This window comes from Bactrocera tryoni, chromosome 3 (genome assembly GCF_016617805.1).
Source record: "Bactrocera tryoni isolate S06 chromosome 3, CSIRO_BtryS06_freeze2, whole genome shotgun sequence".
Classification (NCBI taxonomy): Eukaryota; Metazoa; Arthropoda; class Insecta; order Diptera; family Tephritidae; genus Bactrocera; species Bactrocera tryoni.
Window position 1 is genome coordinate 30,822,003 of NC_052501.1, and position 17,457 is coordinate 30,839,459.

General features: G+C 37.9%; 1 protein-coding gene across 5 annotated transcripts in view; it reads left to right on the top strand.

Moving 5' to 3' along the window:
* The first annotated feature begins 2,254 nt into the window (after positions 1-2,254).
* Positions 2,255-17,457, top strand: part of LOC120771854 (GTP-binding protein Di-Ras2-like) — a 137,409-nt gene continuing 122,206 nt past the window's right edge. For 4 of the 5 annotated variants that reach the window (XM_040100097.1, XM_040100096.1, XM_040100100.1 and 1 more), the window contains exon 1: positions 2,480-2,526. Coding sequence is in view for 1 of the 5 variants with exons in the window: in XM_040100098.1 (XP_039956032.1) it covers positions 2,422-2,526 (105 nt within the window). In the remaining 4 variants the exon portion in view is untranslated. Of the gene's footprint in view, positions 2,527-17,457 lie in introns of all 5 variants that reach the window. The other variant, XM_040100098.1, reaches the window with a different exon arrangement.

The window sequence follows — 17,457 nt, forward strand, 5'->3', positions numbered from 1 at the left end:
TATAGTTTTGTTCACATAACGGTTGTTTGTAAGTCCTAAAACTAAAAGAGTCAGATATAGGGTTATATATACCAAAGTGATCAGGGTGGCGAGTAGAGTTGAAATCCGGATGTCTGTCTGTCCGTCCGTCCGTCTGTCCGTCCGTCCGTCTGTCCGTCCGTCCGTCCGTGCAAGCTGTAACTTGAGTAAAAATTGAGATATCATGATGAAACTTGGTACACGTATTTCTTGGCTCCATAAAAAGGTTAAGTTCGAAGATGGGCAAAATCCGCCCACTGCCACGCCCACAAAATAGCGAAAACCGAAAACCTATAAAGTGTCATAACTAAGCCATAAATAAAGATATTAAAATGAAATTTGGCACAAAGGATAGCATTAGGGAGGGGCATATTTGGACGTGATTTTTTTGGAAAAGTGGGGGTGGCCCCGCCCCCCACAAAGTTTTTTGTACATATCTCGGAAACTACTATAGCTATGTTAACCAAACTCTACAGAGTCGTTTTCTTCAGGCATTTCCATATACAGTTCAAAAATGGAAGAAATCGGATAATAACCACGCCCACCTCCCATACAAATGTTATGTTGAAAATCACTAAAAGTGCGTTAACCGACTAACAAAAAACGTCAGAAACACTAAATTTTACGGAAAAAGTGGCAGAAAGAAGCTGCACCCAGACTTTTTTTAAAAATTGAAAATGGGCGTGGCGTCGCCCACTTATGGACCAAAAACCATATCTCAGGAACTACTAAACCGATTTCAATGAAATTCGGTATATTATATTTTCCTAACACCCTGATGACATGTACGAAATATGGATGAAATCGGTTCACAACCACGCCTTCTTCCAATATAACGCTATTTTGAATTCCATCTGATGCCTTCTCTGTATAATATATAGTACATTAGGAACCAATGATGATAGCGGAATAAAACTTTACAAAAATACGGTATTTGAAAAATATGTAAATGACGTATAATGAAATCTCGATTATCACTTTATCATGCGAGAGTATAAAATGTTCGGTGACACCCGAACTTAGCCCTTTCGTACTTGTTCTATTCAAAATGGGTCACTTTAAGGGTACGATTTGTCTTTTGTTTCAAAATATGCCTCAGTTTCGGCGATCACCTCTTCATTCAATGAAAATGTCTCCCCAGTGAGCTTTCTTTCGAGATGACACGGTGCGTTGTCTTGGTGAAATAGCACTTTTGTTTCTTCAAATACGGCCATTGTCCGGCAATTTTGCCCTTCAAACGGTCCCATAACACTATGTAATAGTCGCTGTTGTTTGTACTTCCTTTTTCAAGGTTGTCAATAAAAATTATTCCATCAGCACCCCAAAATACATACGCCATAAGCTTGCCAGCAGACTGTTGCGTTTTTCCACGCCTTAGACTGGGTTCATTGTGTGCAGTCCACTTGATGGCCGTCAATTGAACTTCGCTATGAAATGCTGGAGCTATTTTTCATCGAATGTCACATATCGACGCAAAAAAGTTGGATTTAATATGCTTGGACATCTCTTTAGAGTGCCTGTTACAGCGAATAACTTAATTTTTATGCTTTCGGCGGTAACAATCCCTTTTAGGCGTGCAACGAGCTCCCCATCTTCGGTGCAGCTTTCTCCACGTCAAAACTTAGCGTACCATCCCATAATGACCGATTTTTCTGGTGAAAGTCCTCTAGCCAAGTTTTTCCTTTAACTGTATTTTTCTCTTCAATACAATATTTCGTCAACTCATGCAATTCCTTTTTATTAATTTTTTCACAATAACAAGAGTGGCTTCATTCAAAAAGATATATGTAAGTCACAAACTAATACTATGACAGTTGTCAAATTTATATACGCGCTTTTTAAAGGTTAGGACTAACGTAAAGTCATATAAATATAGGTGACCTGGTCTACGAAAAGGGAACTAACGTGCGAAAAACTACTAGTTCAAGTGTTAAAAATAAATATCTCATCTTCCATCCGAATCAACTAAAAAGTGAAAATTGAATTTTTTGACACCTAAGCCACCTTTCCGTAGACCAGGTCACATATAAATCTAACAGCGCCATCCATGCGACCGGCTGATGACTTTTGAGTTGACCAGTTATATTCCGTTTTCGAAAAAACTTGCAAATTAAGTTTTATATGAATAATATCACTTTTAACGGAATCTTAAAAGAGCCATACCTAATCAATAAAGTTCTTATGTTTCTCAAAAAATAAATTATATACCACAGATAGTTTGTACCGCCACCGTTTTGAAATATTCTCATTTTTGCCATAAATTCGGTTACAAAGTTTACAATGCATACAGCGATGTCAATTTTGAAGAAAAAGAAGTGGCTGTTCTCACGCAGTTCGACCCATTTAGCCATAAAGACTCTTCGCCATTCCATTCGAAAGAGTCATCTTAGAAAATAGCAACTTATGTCAAGGGAAATTGTTATATCGACCAGAGCAATATCAATACTTATTCGAGATGATTCTCTACCTAAGAATAACATCTTTATTCTGGGCTCAATCGTCTTTTCGGTAAGTAAAATATTTCTCTATTATTCCCAAAGATATTCATATTGTAAATATTTAGACATTGCTCTAATAGAGGGTGGCTTTTTTAGACAAGTGATTTTCAAGGAGAAATATAACGCATATAATTATGACCAAATATTTAGCTTCAATATAATGATAAGGGTTTGACAGTTTGTTTTAAAAACGATTTCGTGCACTTGCTCAAATAAATTTCAGCTTAAATGTCTGATTTTGAACACATTGTGCAGCAATAGTGGCCATATGTCAGCCATAATTGAGCATGTATCGCCGATTGTTGGAACCAGACACGAAAAAATCATTAATAATTTAAGGTTTCTATAGCATTCCTTATTGACTGCAACATTAAGACTGGATTTATTTTTGACAAAATATGGCACTGCTCCATCTTCCTTCTGCCCATAAAAGGCATCGGCACACAAAACAGGGACGGTTATGGCTTCTGGATTATTTTAATTAAATGCGACAATTTTGTTTATTAGCGCACCTATTTAACCAAAAGTGATGAACGCTGGACAAAATTTTCTTTTGAAAATCGACAATTACAGGCAATTATGTTGACCGGATATAGGATAACTGTATACACAGATTCGCGCGAACCGAATCATTATTTTGATAATAGATTTTGCACACACATTTTTTTCCATTAGAAGCTGCTCATTTGTGGTAATCGCCAATAAGCGATCACTCTAACATTTAACTGCCATTGAAAATCAAATGCTTGTATGAAAAATTTTTTCTTTTAACGAGATATCTTCTTGAAATTTGGCATGGGTAATTTTTAAGACAGTTGTGTAATCCTGGAAGAAATTGTTCAAATCGAACCACAATAGCATGTGGCTAATATACTAACTAATTGATCGAGTTCTTGTGAGGAATCTTGTAAGGAATATTTTATAAACATTGTGGAAAAAAAGTACCTTGAAATTGTAATTAATTTCCCCGGGTAAATAATATACCAAAAGAATGTATTTTGCGAAGTAGGTAGGACCGCCAGTAATTACTATGCCAAATATGAGCATGATCTGTCAACCAGTTTGTTTACAGTAGCTGCTTAAGTCAGTGCACCTCAGTAGTGTGTTGAGATTTTTACAATATATTAAAATATATCGGAAACGGAACTTGTCTCAAATTTTACATTTCCAACTAAGTTTCGTGTGCGGAATCGTTACAAATTATTGAAAAGGACAACGGAGATTCAGTTTTATCAAAAATCACAAACCTTTAAAGGCAGTCGAGAGATCGTTGAAGACATGCCTCGTTCTAGACGACCTTTGATCTCTTCAACTGATGAAAAAATTAAAAAAGTGAAGGATATGACCTTTAAACATGCTTCCGATCCCACGTTGATGGAGTTCATTAAAACTGCCGAAAAGACATGAGTTTGACATACAAACAAGTTACAACAATGATTTGAATGGAATCCGTTTTCAGTCGATCGAAGGGATAAAACAAAATTCGCTGAAGGAGCTGAAGGCCATCCCAAAAAATGCTTATGAAAAGTGTTTCGAGGACTGGAAAAATAAGTAAATAAGTGGCGTAAGTGTATTACATCTATGTCTCAATGTATATGTAAGGGTATTCTAACTTCACTGCAGTCGAAATTAACACACACTCTTATTTTATTTCGTGAATTTGGCGTTGCGAAACTCTACGAAGGTTAGCTGTTTTCAGCCATACACCTTCTCTGAATTGATAGTTAATGGTGATTTTTGAAAGTTAAACGACCGTTATTTTAAGACGCAAAGAAAATTAAATTATGAAATTACCGATATTTTTGGTTTATTAGCTCAATAGCTAATTGAACAGGTTTTCCGATACTCGGTAACTATGATAGGGGCTTCTGAAAAACATATTGTTCCAATTTTGCAACAGTTTCATGTCAATGATGAGGCGTTAACTGGCTTTTATTTGGTTAGTAACAGATATTATTTATAATCGTGATTCATTCAATAGCAAGTTCATTTCAAGATTAGATATGATGATCAAAAAGTCATCCCGATAATGTGCTAGTTTCCTAGATATATAGATAGATAGAAATTAATTAAGGTTTTGCACTGCGACCTATGTTCTATTGTGCTCTCTCCTATATCACATATACATATATCTCAAAGATCCAGCATTCATTACGCTTGCTCGGCGCAATGGAGATGATGTGATCCCTGTTCACGTAGTTGGCTTCAAAGGATTTGAGCCTGCTTCTACAAGTTTCTGGGCAATCTGGAATCAGGTATTCTGTAGTCACCGGTTCCATGTCACAAAACTGTCAGCTTACACAATGTAGGAAACGTGCTTCTTGAGCCTGCAGGCAAGGAGATTAAATTTGTCTTAGATTTCTATGCTGTAGTGTCTATTTTTTTGAACACCACATGTTAGTTTCAGAAAAAATGTGTCTCCATCCACTTTTCAATATTTTTTCCAAAAAGTCTGCCGTTCCACTACAATACCGCGACTGTCATTTCTAACTGGTTAGCTTTGGCACATTTATCTTCATTGCTTTGAAAGACTTCTCAATAAGTGGTCAATAAATAAGCTCACTTATTGATATAAATCGTTTATGAAATGTTCCTCAAGACATGTGAACCTTATAACTCTAGTTTTGGAAATATATTTATGCCATTTTTAGATATTGTTACTCTAGCTTTGGAAATAAATGATTTCGATTTTCAGCCCTTGTTTTGTTGTAAATGATAATTTGTCAAAGCAAACTGAACTTAAATATCAAACACCTTCGAATACTCTACCATCTGGTTTATCAACTATACTTTAAAGAAAGAAAATTTAAAAAAAAAAATAAAAATAATATTAAAAACACCTTAAAACAACCCAACAAGTACAGAGGTGTAAAAAGCCTTGAAAACGTTTAAAGTAAACATTGTCGGCAAATTCATATTCTTTACGTTTATGACACTCGGTTAAATTCACACCGGTCTCTCTTGGTAACCCGCAACTGTTGGTTTTCTGTTATCTCGAAAATGCTTTGCAAACCATATTCCAATTACCCCACGGCTGATTTCTAAGCTAATTTTAAACTAGTAGTAATTTATTTAAGTAGCCTGCCGCTTTCCCACAGGGTAGCTTTATTGACATTGTTGTTATATTGCTTGTGGGCACTTTTGGTAGTCGCTATAGCTTTATTGGCTCAAAGTAATATTGAGTTCATGAATTTAAATTGAGTGAAACTGTGACTGACATTCTTTCGTGGCTGTTTTCATGGTTTCTTCGCATTTTTGTGGTTGTGACATATGCACAAGAGGCCAAAGTGGAGGCCAAGTGTTTTATTAAAGTTTTAACGTTTTTACCAATACAATATAGTACTTATATGGAGATTATACAAAGTATTTGAAGTAATCAAAACTTGTAGTTATATAATATATGTGACCTGGTCTACGGAAAGGGGGCTTAAGTGTCAAAAAAAGGAGAAAAATTAATGAAATAACGAGAAACTGACGATTATTTTTAACAGCTTTTCCCAGAAAACCAGTTTTCGCACGTTAGCTCCCTTTTCGTAGACCAGGTCACATATATACATTCAAAGTGTATTTTTTTTTTCAAAAAGAATTTAACGAAATCGAAAACGCTAAGTATATAAAATGTTTTAAAATTTTTAAGTTTTTCTATAAATTCAAGCTCAGTTTAAAACTAATTTAATGCTGCGATCTAAGAGCTGTGAGAGAGAGAAAATGAAAAAAACAAAGGTGGAAAAATATGTGTCTGTCCCTTGATAACTTGCATTAAGAGTCAGTAGATCTTGAAAAAAATTTGATAATATTTCACTCATTCACTACTCCAAAGTCACGTGCGTAAAAACTAGCTTACTTCATTGTCAACCATTGCCAAATTTCGACTCCGTACCTAAGTTAACGCATCATGTAAATTTAACAAATTAGTACAGCCTTAGAGAGTGGTGAATAAAATAGACAACTGGTTTAATTACAGTATATATATATATATAATAAATGGCTATTTGACTTTTAAGAGGCCTCCAAAACCGTTTCACAATACCTTACCTTTAGCAAGGTCCCTCCTTGCTTGGCAATATTGTAAAATTCTGGTCTCAAAATATCTGAGTTAAGGCATGAAATGTAGAATCATACGAGTATTTGTATATAGCACATAGAAAAATTTTTTCAGAAGTCAACTTAAAGGCATTATTAAATCTCGGTTGATGAGTTTAGCTTCTATATTATCTTCTTTTATATATTTTGGTTGGTTAGTTGGTTGAAAAGTGAGGCGCATGAGCGTCCGACTATAGGCAGCCGCTCTTAAGTCATCAGTAAACCCATGGCGCTCCCAGGTGCTAACCAATTTAAGCTTTATCCAGTAGCCATGAGGATTTGGTAAAACACCTGCTTTTTTTCCAACCCAGCTGCCCAATGTCCCTTAAGTTGGAGTATTGTAACCGGGGAATATGCCGCTTCTCATCCGGCTGAATGCTAGGCATTCGCATAAATCCAGCGCCTTCCGCACATGGTCTGCTCTCCGCCGAATCTACTTTTCCCAATTTCTGAAATTAGGTATTTAAAGATAATGTGTGCCTGTGATGACCATTTCAATGTACTAAGCTAGCTAAGCCTTTTGCCTAGAAGTAGGAGGTTTTTGCTCTGTCCAGCATCGACACTAGTCCGTAGTAACTTTGTGGTATGTCCTATATTGCTTGTGTTAGAGGACCACCAGGCTACCACTGTTTCATTCAACACTAGAAGGAATTGAATGGCCTGGGGTAGCTTAGGGAAATTCTGTCTCCAACTGCCTGACTGAGAATTGATTTCCTGATCTCTTTTTGTTGGATTATATGAAAAGCAAAGTACACATTAGCAATGATCGGATCATTGACGAGCCATCGCAACATTTGTGATTATCGGTCGCACCACCACCTGAGAGTACTGAGCTTGCCAATTGTGCTTTAGTAGCTTTGACCATGGTTATGTCAAAACAAGGCTCACTGTATTTTATTGTGTCAATAAAGCTGATGAATTCCTAACAATTTTTTGCTAAAACTAACCACTACGGTCGGTAAATTCAGCCTCCACGACGAAACATCCCCAAATGGGTTGAGGCTGATCGACTTCGCCGGGGCCCGAAATATGGTTATCTGTGGTACTAGATTCCAGCACAAGAAGATACATCAAGCTACCTGGAAGTCTCCGGATCGAAAAGCCACCAACCAGATCGATCATGTTGTGATAGACGGAAGACACGTCTCCAGTGTTCTAGACGTGCGTACGCTCCGAGGTCCTAACATCGACTCGGAACACTATCTTGTTGCAGCCAAGATACGCACCCGCCTCTGTGCAGCAAAAAACGCACGTCAACAAACACAAGGAAGGTTCGACGTCGAGAAGCTGCAATCACAACAGCCAGCCGAACGATTTTCTACTCGGCTTGCACTCCTGCTCTCTGAGAGCACTCGTCAGCTACTCGGTATAAGGGAACTGTGGGACGGCATTTCAAACTCCTTACGTACAGCTGCAACCGAAACCATTGGTTTTCGGAAAGTGCAAAGAACAGCTGGCTGCCTACCTCGCAACGTTACGATCGACCACTACACGTGCGGGATGGGATAGATACCGAGAATTGAAGAGGGAAGCGAGACGCATTTGCAGACAGAAGAAGAAAGAGGCCGAAATGCGTGAGTACGAAGAGCTTGATAAGCTGGCCGACAGGGGTAATGCTCGAAAATTCTACGAAAAAATGCGGCGGCTTACAGAAGGTTTTAAGACCGGAGCATACTCTTGTAGAACCCCCAAAGGTGATCTAGTCACTGATGCCCAGAGCATACTTAAATTATGGAGGGAACACTTCTCCAGCCTGCTGAATGGCAGTGAACGCACAACTACCAGGAGAAGAAGAACCCGATTCCCAATCGATGACGATGGAGCAGACGTTCCATTACCCGACCATGAAGAAGTTCGAATAGCAATTGCCCGCCTCAAAAACAACAAAGCGGCAGGGGCCGACGGACTACCGGCCGAGCTATTCAAACACGGCGGCGAAGAACTAATAGGGTGCATGCATCAGCTTCTTTGTAAAATATGGTCGGACGAGAGCATGCCCAACGATTGGAATTTAAGTGTGCTCTGCCCAATCCACAAAAACGGAGACCCCACAATCTGCGCCAACTGCTGTGGGATTAGCCTCCTCAACATCGCATATAAGGTTCTATCGAGCGTATTGTGTGAAAGATTAAAGCTGACGGTGGGACAAACTGATAGGAACTTATCAGTGTGGAACGCCAAATATTGGAAAAGACCCGTGAAAGAGAATCGACACACACCTCTTCGTCGATTTCAAAGCTGCTTTCGACAGAACGAAAAGGAGCTGCCTCTATGCCGCGATGTCTGAATTTGGTATCCCCGCAAAACTAATACGGCTGTGTAAACTGACGTTGAGTAACACCAAAAGCTCTGTCAGGATCGGGAAGGACCTCTCCGAGCCGTTCGATACCAAACGAGGTTTCAGACAAGGCGACTCCCTATCGTGCGACTTCTTCAACCTGCTTCTGGAGAAAATAGTTCGAGCTGCAGAATTAAAAAGAGAAGGTACCATCTTCATAAGAGTGTACAGCTGCTGGCGTATGCCGATGATATTGATATTATCGGCCTCAACACCCGCGCCATTAGTCTGCTTTCTCCAGGCTGGACAAAGAAGTGCAGAAAATGGGTCTTGCAGTGAACGAGGGCGAGACGAAATATCTCCTGTCATCAAACAAACAGTCGTCGCACTCGCGACTTGGCTCTCACGTCACTGTTGACAGTCATAACTTTGAACTTGTAGACAATTTTGTCTATTTAGGAACCAGTATTAACACCACCAGCAATGTCAGCCTGGAAATCCAACGCAGGATTGCTCTTGCCAACAGGTGCTACTTCGGACTGAGTAGGCAATTGAAAAGTAAAGTCCTCTCTCGACGAACAAAAGCTAAACTCTATAAGTCCCTCGCGCAATTCCCGTCCTGCTATACGGTGCAGAGGCTTGGGCGATGACAGCTGTTAACCGATCAGTCGACGTTACGAGTTTTCGAGAGAAAAAATTCTGCGAAAGATTTATGGTCTGCTTCTGCGCATTAATACGGCAGATGTCGCATTCGATGGAACGATGAACTGTACGAGATATACGACGACATTGACATAGTTCAGCGAATTAAAAGACAGCGGCTACGCTGCCTAGGTCATGTTGTCCGGATGGATGAAAACACTCCAGCTCTGAAAGTATTCGACGCAGTACCCGCCGGGGGAAGCAGAGGAAGAGGAAGACCTCCACTCCTTTGGAAGGACCAAGTGGAGAAGGACCTGGCTTCGCTTGGAATATCCAATTGGCGCCACGTAGCGAAAAGAAGAAACGACTGGCGCGCTGTTGTTAACTCGGCTATAATCGCGAAAGCGGTGTCTACGCCAATTAAGAAGAAAGAATGTAAAAAAATGTGTAAGAGTAAAATTAAAAAAAAAAAAATACTTGAAGTTCAAAACCTTATTTAGCGGTAAAAGAGATAACAAAACTGCATTTATTTGTTTTAATGAAATATCTATATGTTGTTAGAAATACAAGAAATCAAATAGTGTGGTAGGATAGTAAAATGTAAGTAATTTCCCTTTCTATTTATAAAGCAATATATGTAACATATCAGTATTTTAGAACAGTTAAATTAAAAATATTTATACATTTTATATTAAACACAAACATTTTGAATTTTTGTGTTTATCAGTTACTAAAGTGCAGCTTGAAAATATTCCAAACAAATTCCCAGTCTTCTTTCCTTTTTTCTTTTATCTAACGAGCATTTAAACCCACGAAAACTTTTTGGGGGAAAAATGTCTAGCAATGCAAAAAATCTGCTAAATAAAACTTAAAAACCTCAGCTTCTCCGTACCCAGTGCGTTGGCTGTGTGTTGAGGCAATCGATTCGCGAATTCTGCTGAATACGTCATTCACTTAGCGGAGCAGCAGACTTGAAAGAAAATGCTTTGAAAAGCATTTGAATGGTCTTAAATTCATCATTTTGAGAATATGCTTGCACATGAAAATTCCATTCATGGACACACGTATGCATATACACGCACACATATGTAGAGTGTATATGTAGTATACACTCTGATGTATATAAGATGCCCACTTGCGTTGCTGCTTCGACAAAATCCGCTTCAATAGAGCACTTCAAATCAATTTGTGCGCCGCTCTGCAGGGACTTCCAGTTTTGTGTAGCCATTTATGTCGATGAATTAAGACAGATCTGTGCTGCGCATACAAACATACAGAAGGTGAACAAAGAAAAGCGGCAATCCGCGAAAGCCCAGCTGAAAGCCGCGGGGGTGATTCGGTTGGTGGCGCGCCGACAGCCGCTTTTGTAGGCAGACTGTTGACATTTCACCAGTGAACTGTCAGCGCTTTTTGTCTGTGGGTAATTCCCTGCCCACCACAGCGTCGGATTGCTCAGTTACAGATTTCACTTTAATAAACGATTGCCAACGCGTGGGAATGTGTGCTTTTCATTTATGTTACGGCATAATGTCCCGAGTGTTAACTGGTGTATGCCTGTGGAACCGCAGGCGGTCAGCTGATGGGTACTATTGCATAATTTATGCATTTTAATTTACATTGCAAATTTGCGCTGACACGACTGTGTCGAAGGGGCAAGTAAACGTGTTCAGGCGGAGAAATACATTTTCCACTCGGCTACACTTATACAGTCGTATACATATGTACATAAGTACCTAATGCCATCAAAATCGTTTTACGCAATGCCGCTTTTCTTATTTCTATGCATATGCAGAAATTTATTTTGTTTGTTTGCCGTGGCGTATACGTAACCTCTCTGCTGTACATTGCCTTGCATTGCGTTGCTTGATCACGTATACGCCATGTATGTCACTGTTCAGTGAATTAAGCAGATGTTGCATATGTGCATACATGTCAATTGCATAAATATGTAGATTAAGTGTTGCTTATGTGGCGAAATATATGTATGCGCCTAATGAAATGGTAGAAATTTGCATTGACGGCTGAGTGTTGACCCGATTTGCTTTATATGCATAAAATATCCAAGCTTAAGTGCTCATTACGCACAAATGTCCTAGTGTGTATGCTTAAGTAGGGAAAATTTCTCTTGAAATTTTTAGAAATTGTTTTAATGAAAAAGTGGTTCAAAAAGAGCGTAGGTTTTTTAATTGTTTTTTATATTAGTGAAAGTTGAACGAGCCGCAGAACTAAATAGAGAAGGTACCATCTTCTATAAGAGTGTACAGCTGTTGGCGTATGCCGATGATATTGATATCATTGGCCTTAACAACCGCGTCGTTAGTTCTGCTTTCTCCAGAATGGATAAGGCAGCGAAGTAAATGGGTCTGGTGGTGAACGAGACGAGACGAAATATCTCCTGTCATCAAACAAACAGTCGTCGCACTCGCGATTTGGCTCTCACGTCACTGCTGACAGTCATAACTTTGAAGTCGTAGATAGTTTCGTCTATCTTGGAACCAGCGTAAACACCACCAACAATGTCAGCCTAGAAATCCAACGCGGGATAACTCTTGCCAACAGGTGCTACTTCGGACTGAGTAGGCAATTGAGAAGCAAAGTCCTCTCTCGACAAACAAAAACCAAACTCTATAAGTCACTCATAATTCCCGTCCTGCTGTCTGGTGCAGAGTCTTGGACGATGTCAACAACGGATGAGTCGACGTTGCGAGTTTTCGAGAGAAAAGTTCTGCGAAAGATTTATGGTCCTTTGCGCGTTAGCCACGGCGAATACCGCATTCGATGGAACGATGAGCTGTACGAGATATACGACGACATCGACATAGTTCAAAGAATTAAAAGACAGCGGCTACGCTGGCTAGGTCATGTTGTCCGGATGGACGAAAACACTCCAGCTCTGAAAATATTCGACGCAGTACCCGCTGGGAGAAGCAGAGGAAGAGGAAGACCTCCACTCCGTTGGAAGGACCAAGTGGAGAAGGACCTGGCTTCGCTTGGAATATCCAATTGGCGCCACGCAGCGAAAAGAAGAAACGACTGGCGCGCTGTTGTTAACTCGGCTATAATCGCTTAAGCGGTTTCTACGCCAATTAAGAAGAAGAAGAAAGTTGAACTGTTATATTTGTCGAATTGATATATTAATGAAAAGTAGAAAAAATAATGAAAAACAAAAAAAATTTCCATTCAAGAACTTAATATTGATCAGTCTATTTGTATGACAGCTTTATGCTATACTGGCATATCGACGATTCGACAAATGGGCAGCCTTTAGAAAAGCAGATGAAAAAGTGTCTAATCTATACCTCGATACTTTGGTATATATACATATATATATCTATAATTTTACTTTATTGTTTATAATAAAACTGCATACCATTTCCATTAAACATAGAAAAATACCTCTTAAGAACCCAAATTTTTCTTTTACCCAGAATGCCTCATAAACCAGAGAATATTGTGATGTGATAGAACATTAAATTGTGAGTGAATCACATCCATCAGTTTGCCAGCAGGCTTTCAATCAAATCAGGCCAACCGCCGAAGACGGATCACTCTTCACCATGGCAATGCTAGCTCTCACAAAACGAAGGAAAGAATTGTAGTTTTCAACACTCAAACCATCCATTCGATGAACCTACCCCCATATATGTAGTTCTGATTTGGGACCGAATGACTTCTCTTTATTTCCGTACGTAAAAGGTGAACTAATTGGTCAACATCTGATGAGGCTGTTGATGCGTTCAGAAAATTTTTTTTAAGGTAGCTTAATCAGAGTTGAGTAGCAAAAGAGCTCCCAAAATTGGTGCAAACGAATGCAATATTATGGTATATAGACCTTAATGAAGAATATTTTGAAAAAATTGTCGATTTTCGATGACTAAAATTTGTTTTTGTTCTCTAATCATGAAGTACAAAAGGCAGCGTTCTTCATTGCTTACTTTATCTGTGGCAGCCGCTAAGGAAAAACGTGTTTTCATGAGTGAGTGAGTTTTAGTGACTGTAGCAATGTCCCCGCCTTCATACTCGCCAGAAACTGTTCATATGGCTTTTTTCTGGAATTAATGCTTCTGGAAAATCTAAAGGCCTCGTGACCTTAATCTCACAATAACATTTCGCTTCTATAGAGACAAATGCGCGCCAGTTTGCTTTTGTGCACTTTTCGTGGCAAATAAATTCGATAAGCATTGTAAATAATTTCTCTCATATTAACGGCAATTTGTTGACAAACTTTTTGGCTACTTTCCGCTACTAAGCGTGCCAAGCAGCTAACGACATTACTCACCGGTCACAACTAATCACTAACTTCTGCTCTATGAATTCATCTGTGCTAATTTAATTCCCGCAAATTGGCTTGCGCAGCAGTCGTAGGATGCAAATAAATATGATTTTTTTTAATGTTCTTGCTTTTAAGTTGTGAATTTCAGCGTTAACTTTTTGGAATGGAGCACCAAATAGTGGTGATATAAATATTGTTGTTGTTTGTTGTGTTCTTATCGACGAAAATATCCAAAAAGTCCACGAAATATTTATGGATGACCGTAAAGTGAAGTTGTTAGAGATATCAAGAGCTCTAAGTATTTATATCAACTGAATATCTATATCATGTCATTTACAAATATTTGGGTATGAGAAAGCTCAGCGCGTGAGTGATCTCACCTTTGACCAAAACAGTGACGAATTGATGATTCGGAGCAGTATTTTGAGATTTTAGAGCATAATAAACACGAAACCCGGGGTTTCGAATTTCTTTCCAGCGTATTCTCCATATCTGGTCACCAGCGACTACTTTCTGTTCTAAGATCTCAAAAGATTGCTTTCAGGGAAGAAATTTTCGTTGAATGAAGAGGTGATCACCCAAACTGAGGCCTATTTTGAAGCAAAGGACAAATCGTACCACAAAAATGGTACCGAAAAGTTGGAGGATCATGATTGAATCAGTGTATCACCCTTGAACGGAATTATGTAATGGGGAAATTTAGAGTGGTTTCGCGCAATGCAAATTCACGCATAATCTCTATAGAAGCTGCCAAGCTGATTCGCTTCTAAAGGTCCTCAGGCTAAAATAGGCCAATTTGCAACGAGATTGGCAAAGTCTGACTACAAGATTGCTGATAGGTAAATCTGCATAATCCGAGCGCTTTCGGATTTTTTTTGTCCAAAGACTATTAACTCAGCAGCATTATCCACAATTATTGTTTAGATAAGATAAGGAATGCTAGAGCTTATCAAAATTCCCAAAACTAATTCTGTCATATCACAATTACAATTAGAGCTTGGTGTTTTGAAGATCTCTGATGGATTCCTTATATGAACAAAGGAATGATCAGTGCTCATTAGGCCATCAAAATCTTGGTTGACGATTTTAAGGCTATTTATTACGAAGGGTAGAAGAAAATGTTGACATCAGAGCAAGATTCCACTGGTGATTATATAATTCTCACTAAAAAGCGTGACACAGTTTTATACGGATTTTTATTATATGCACGTTATTGTTACACATTTTCTCATGTTTGACTATATGGGAACAGAGCCACCACCCAGAATGGCATAACTTCTATAGTCGTTCTCCACTACACTTACAATTCCACTTGAGAAAATCATCCCTAGTAAACACTCGCCTCCCATTAATAAAGAAGGAAGCAAACTAGATGGTGCAGTAGGATACACTCTCATTCTTCTTGTTAAGACTCTTCAATACTAAAATACAAAATCTCGTGCTCTTAACGAACTGGCGAGGTAATTTGGTTGACTGTTAATTCCATTGCTGACAATATTGACACGAAATCTCTAAATAAAATATGTAGCTTTGCAAAGTAAACCACTTTTGACCCAATTAATTCTCACTCAATAAAAAAAGGTTGACACTGTAGCATTTTCAAGCTGGCATATTGGCTCGTGTTTGCACTTTTAAAATAAACCCGAAAGTTAACCACAGCTCACGTTCGGGAATACATGAGCAAACAACCACATGTGCCGTGTTAATATTTGTATTCTTTTCTGCAAACACTTTTAAATTGAGTGCTGAAGCCAGCGGTGGAGAGAAAAAAAATTGAATAGTTCGGGAAAAAAGTTATATAACAAAAAAAACTTTGACTTTTTTATTGAAGCAATAATACCCTTTACGTGTGCAATTTTTATATATTATAAAACTGTATAAAAAGTATAAAAAATTTATTGTGATTTTGGTGGTCCGATCTAAACAATTTGTTCGAAGAATGTGACGATAGCTTAAAAAATAATAAAAATGTATCAATCATTGTGAAAATACTTTGGACAAAAAAACTTAAACTTTCGTATTTTAGAGAATATTTGTTCCTATAAAAAGCAATAATAATAAAATATACTAATATAAAAACTCCATTTAAGCATTTTTGACTTTTGCACCACCCATCGGTAAGCAACGCTTTAGAATTTATATTTTTTTTGAAATATGCAAAGAAATTGCAAAGTCCACGATCTTCTATGAATTTGAGGCTCCTTTCTATGCCTTACATACATGTGCACTTCATATGTTACAGCTGTTAGGTTGTTGTTGTTGTGGAAATCCAGTGAATTTTCCAAATGTTTGCGATTTTGCGTATAATTTCGTTCGATTAGTCCAATGATAGGCTTCATGGTATGTTAGGCCTGCCTTTCTTTCCTGTTGCTGTGGTCAACATTACCAGCAATAATTTCAAATATCCATATAGCGATATTAATATACTCAGTAGTCAAATAAAGTAGTTAGAAACTCGTAAGAAACCCAACCCAACTGGTAAGTCAACTCCCTTTTGCACACACAAAAACAATTTACGTTACGTCGGTCTTCAGACGAGTTTCATATCACTAACTTATAACTAGATCTATTCAATTCCTTTATTTTATTGACGTTTTGATCATCAGTTAATGATGATGGCCATCATGAACGTGGTTCGTCGTCAACGCGTTCTCGCCCCATTTTCGGCGTTACGAGTTTTCAAGAAAAAAGTTTTAGGGAAGATTTATGGTCTTTGCGCATTGGCCACGGCGAATACCGCATTCTATGGAACGATGATATGTGGGTCAAACCACGTCAAGTAGTCCATGAAAATTTCGAAAAATCTCCCATTTTGAAAATTAGCAGTTCATTAGGAAGGGGACCAGACGCATACACCGTGATATAGATATTTCGTTAAAACTCTTTTTTTTGTTAAAGTTATTGAAGCTTGAAATTTAGAGCATGATAAAATTGTAAAACTATTTTCTCATAAACTACTGGAGATAACCAAAGATCCGATGTGCCATACGTTTTAAGAGCGAGGGACCAAAAATTCAATATCTTTAGAATAGTATGAATGAAAAAAAAAATATTTGCAGATTATTAAAGGTGAATATTTTTCGCGTTGTTTTTCAATTTTTTTTAGCGTGAAGAAGACTTAAAAAATTTCATTTTAATTTAAATTATTTAACAAGAAATTACGTAAAATATTATTATTTAAACAAATGGATCATGAAAAAATATTTATAAAATAGCACCAACATTTTTCTTTGACTTCGCAAAAGCAGAATATCAAAGATTTCGTATCCCAAATATTTGTGAATGATGTTGGAATATATATATAACTAGATATAAACCCTAGAAATTTCGCTTTAATCAATTATTTCTTTCCCTCCCAAAAAACTCTTCAAAAAAATCCAATTTTTTAAGCCTCTAAAGCAGGCTCCCCTATTAAACCGGTACAGCTCAGTAGTGTATTGTGATTTTTACAATAAATAAAGATGTTGAACAAAGAGATTGTATAAAGTTTTGTATTTTTAACGAAATTTCGTATGCGGAATCAAAGTGAATGTAGGAAAAGGCTAACCGTTGTAAAAAAAGTGCGAACAAATCAAATATTACAAATATTTAAATAAAATGGCTGAAATTAATTACGAAGGAAATAAAAGTGGCACGGGTCATACAGAGAATGTAGTCAAAATATT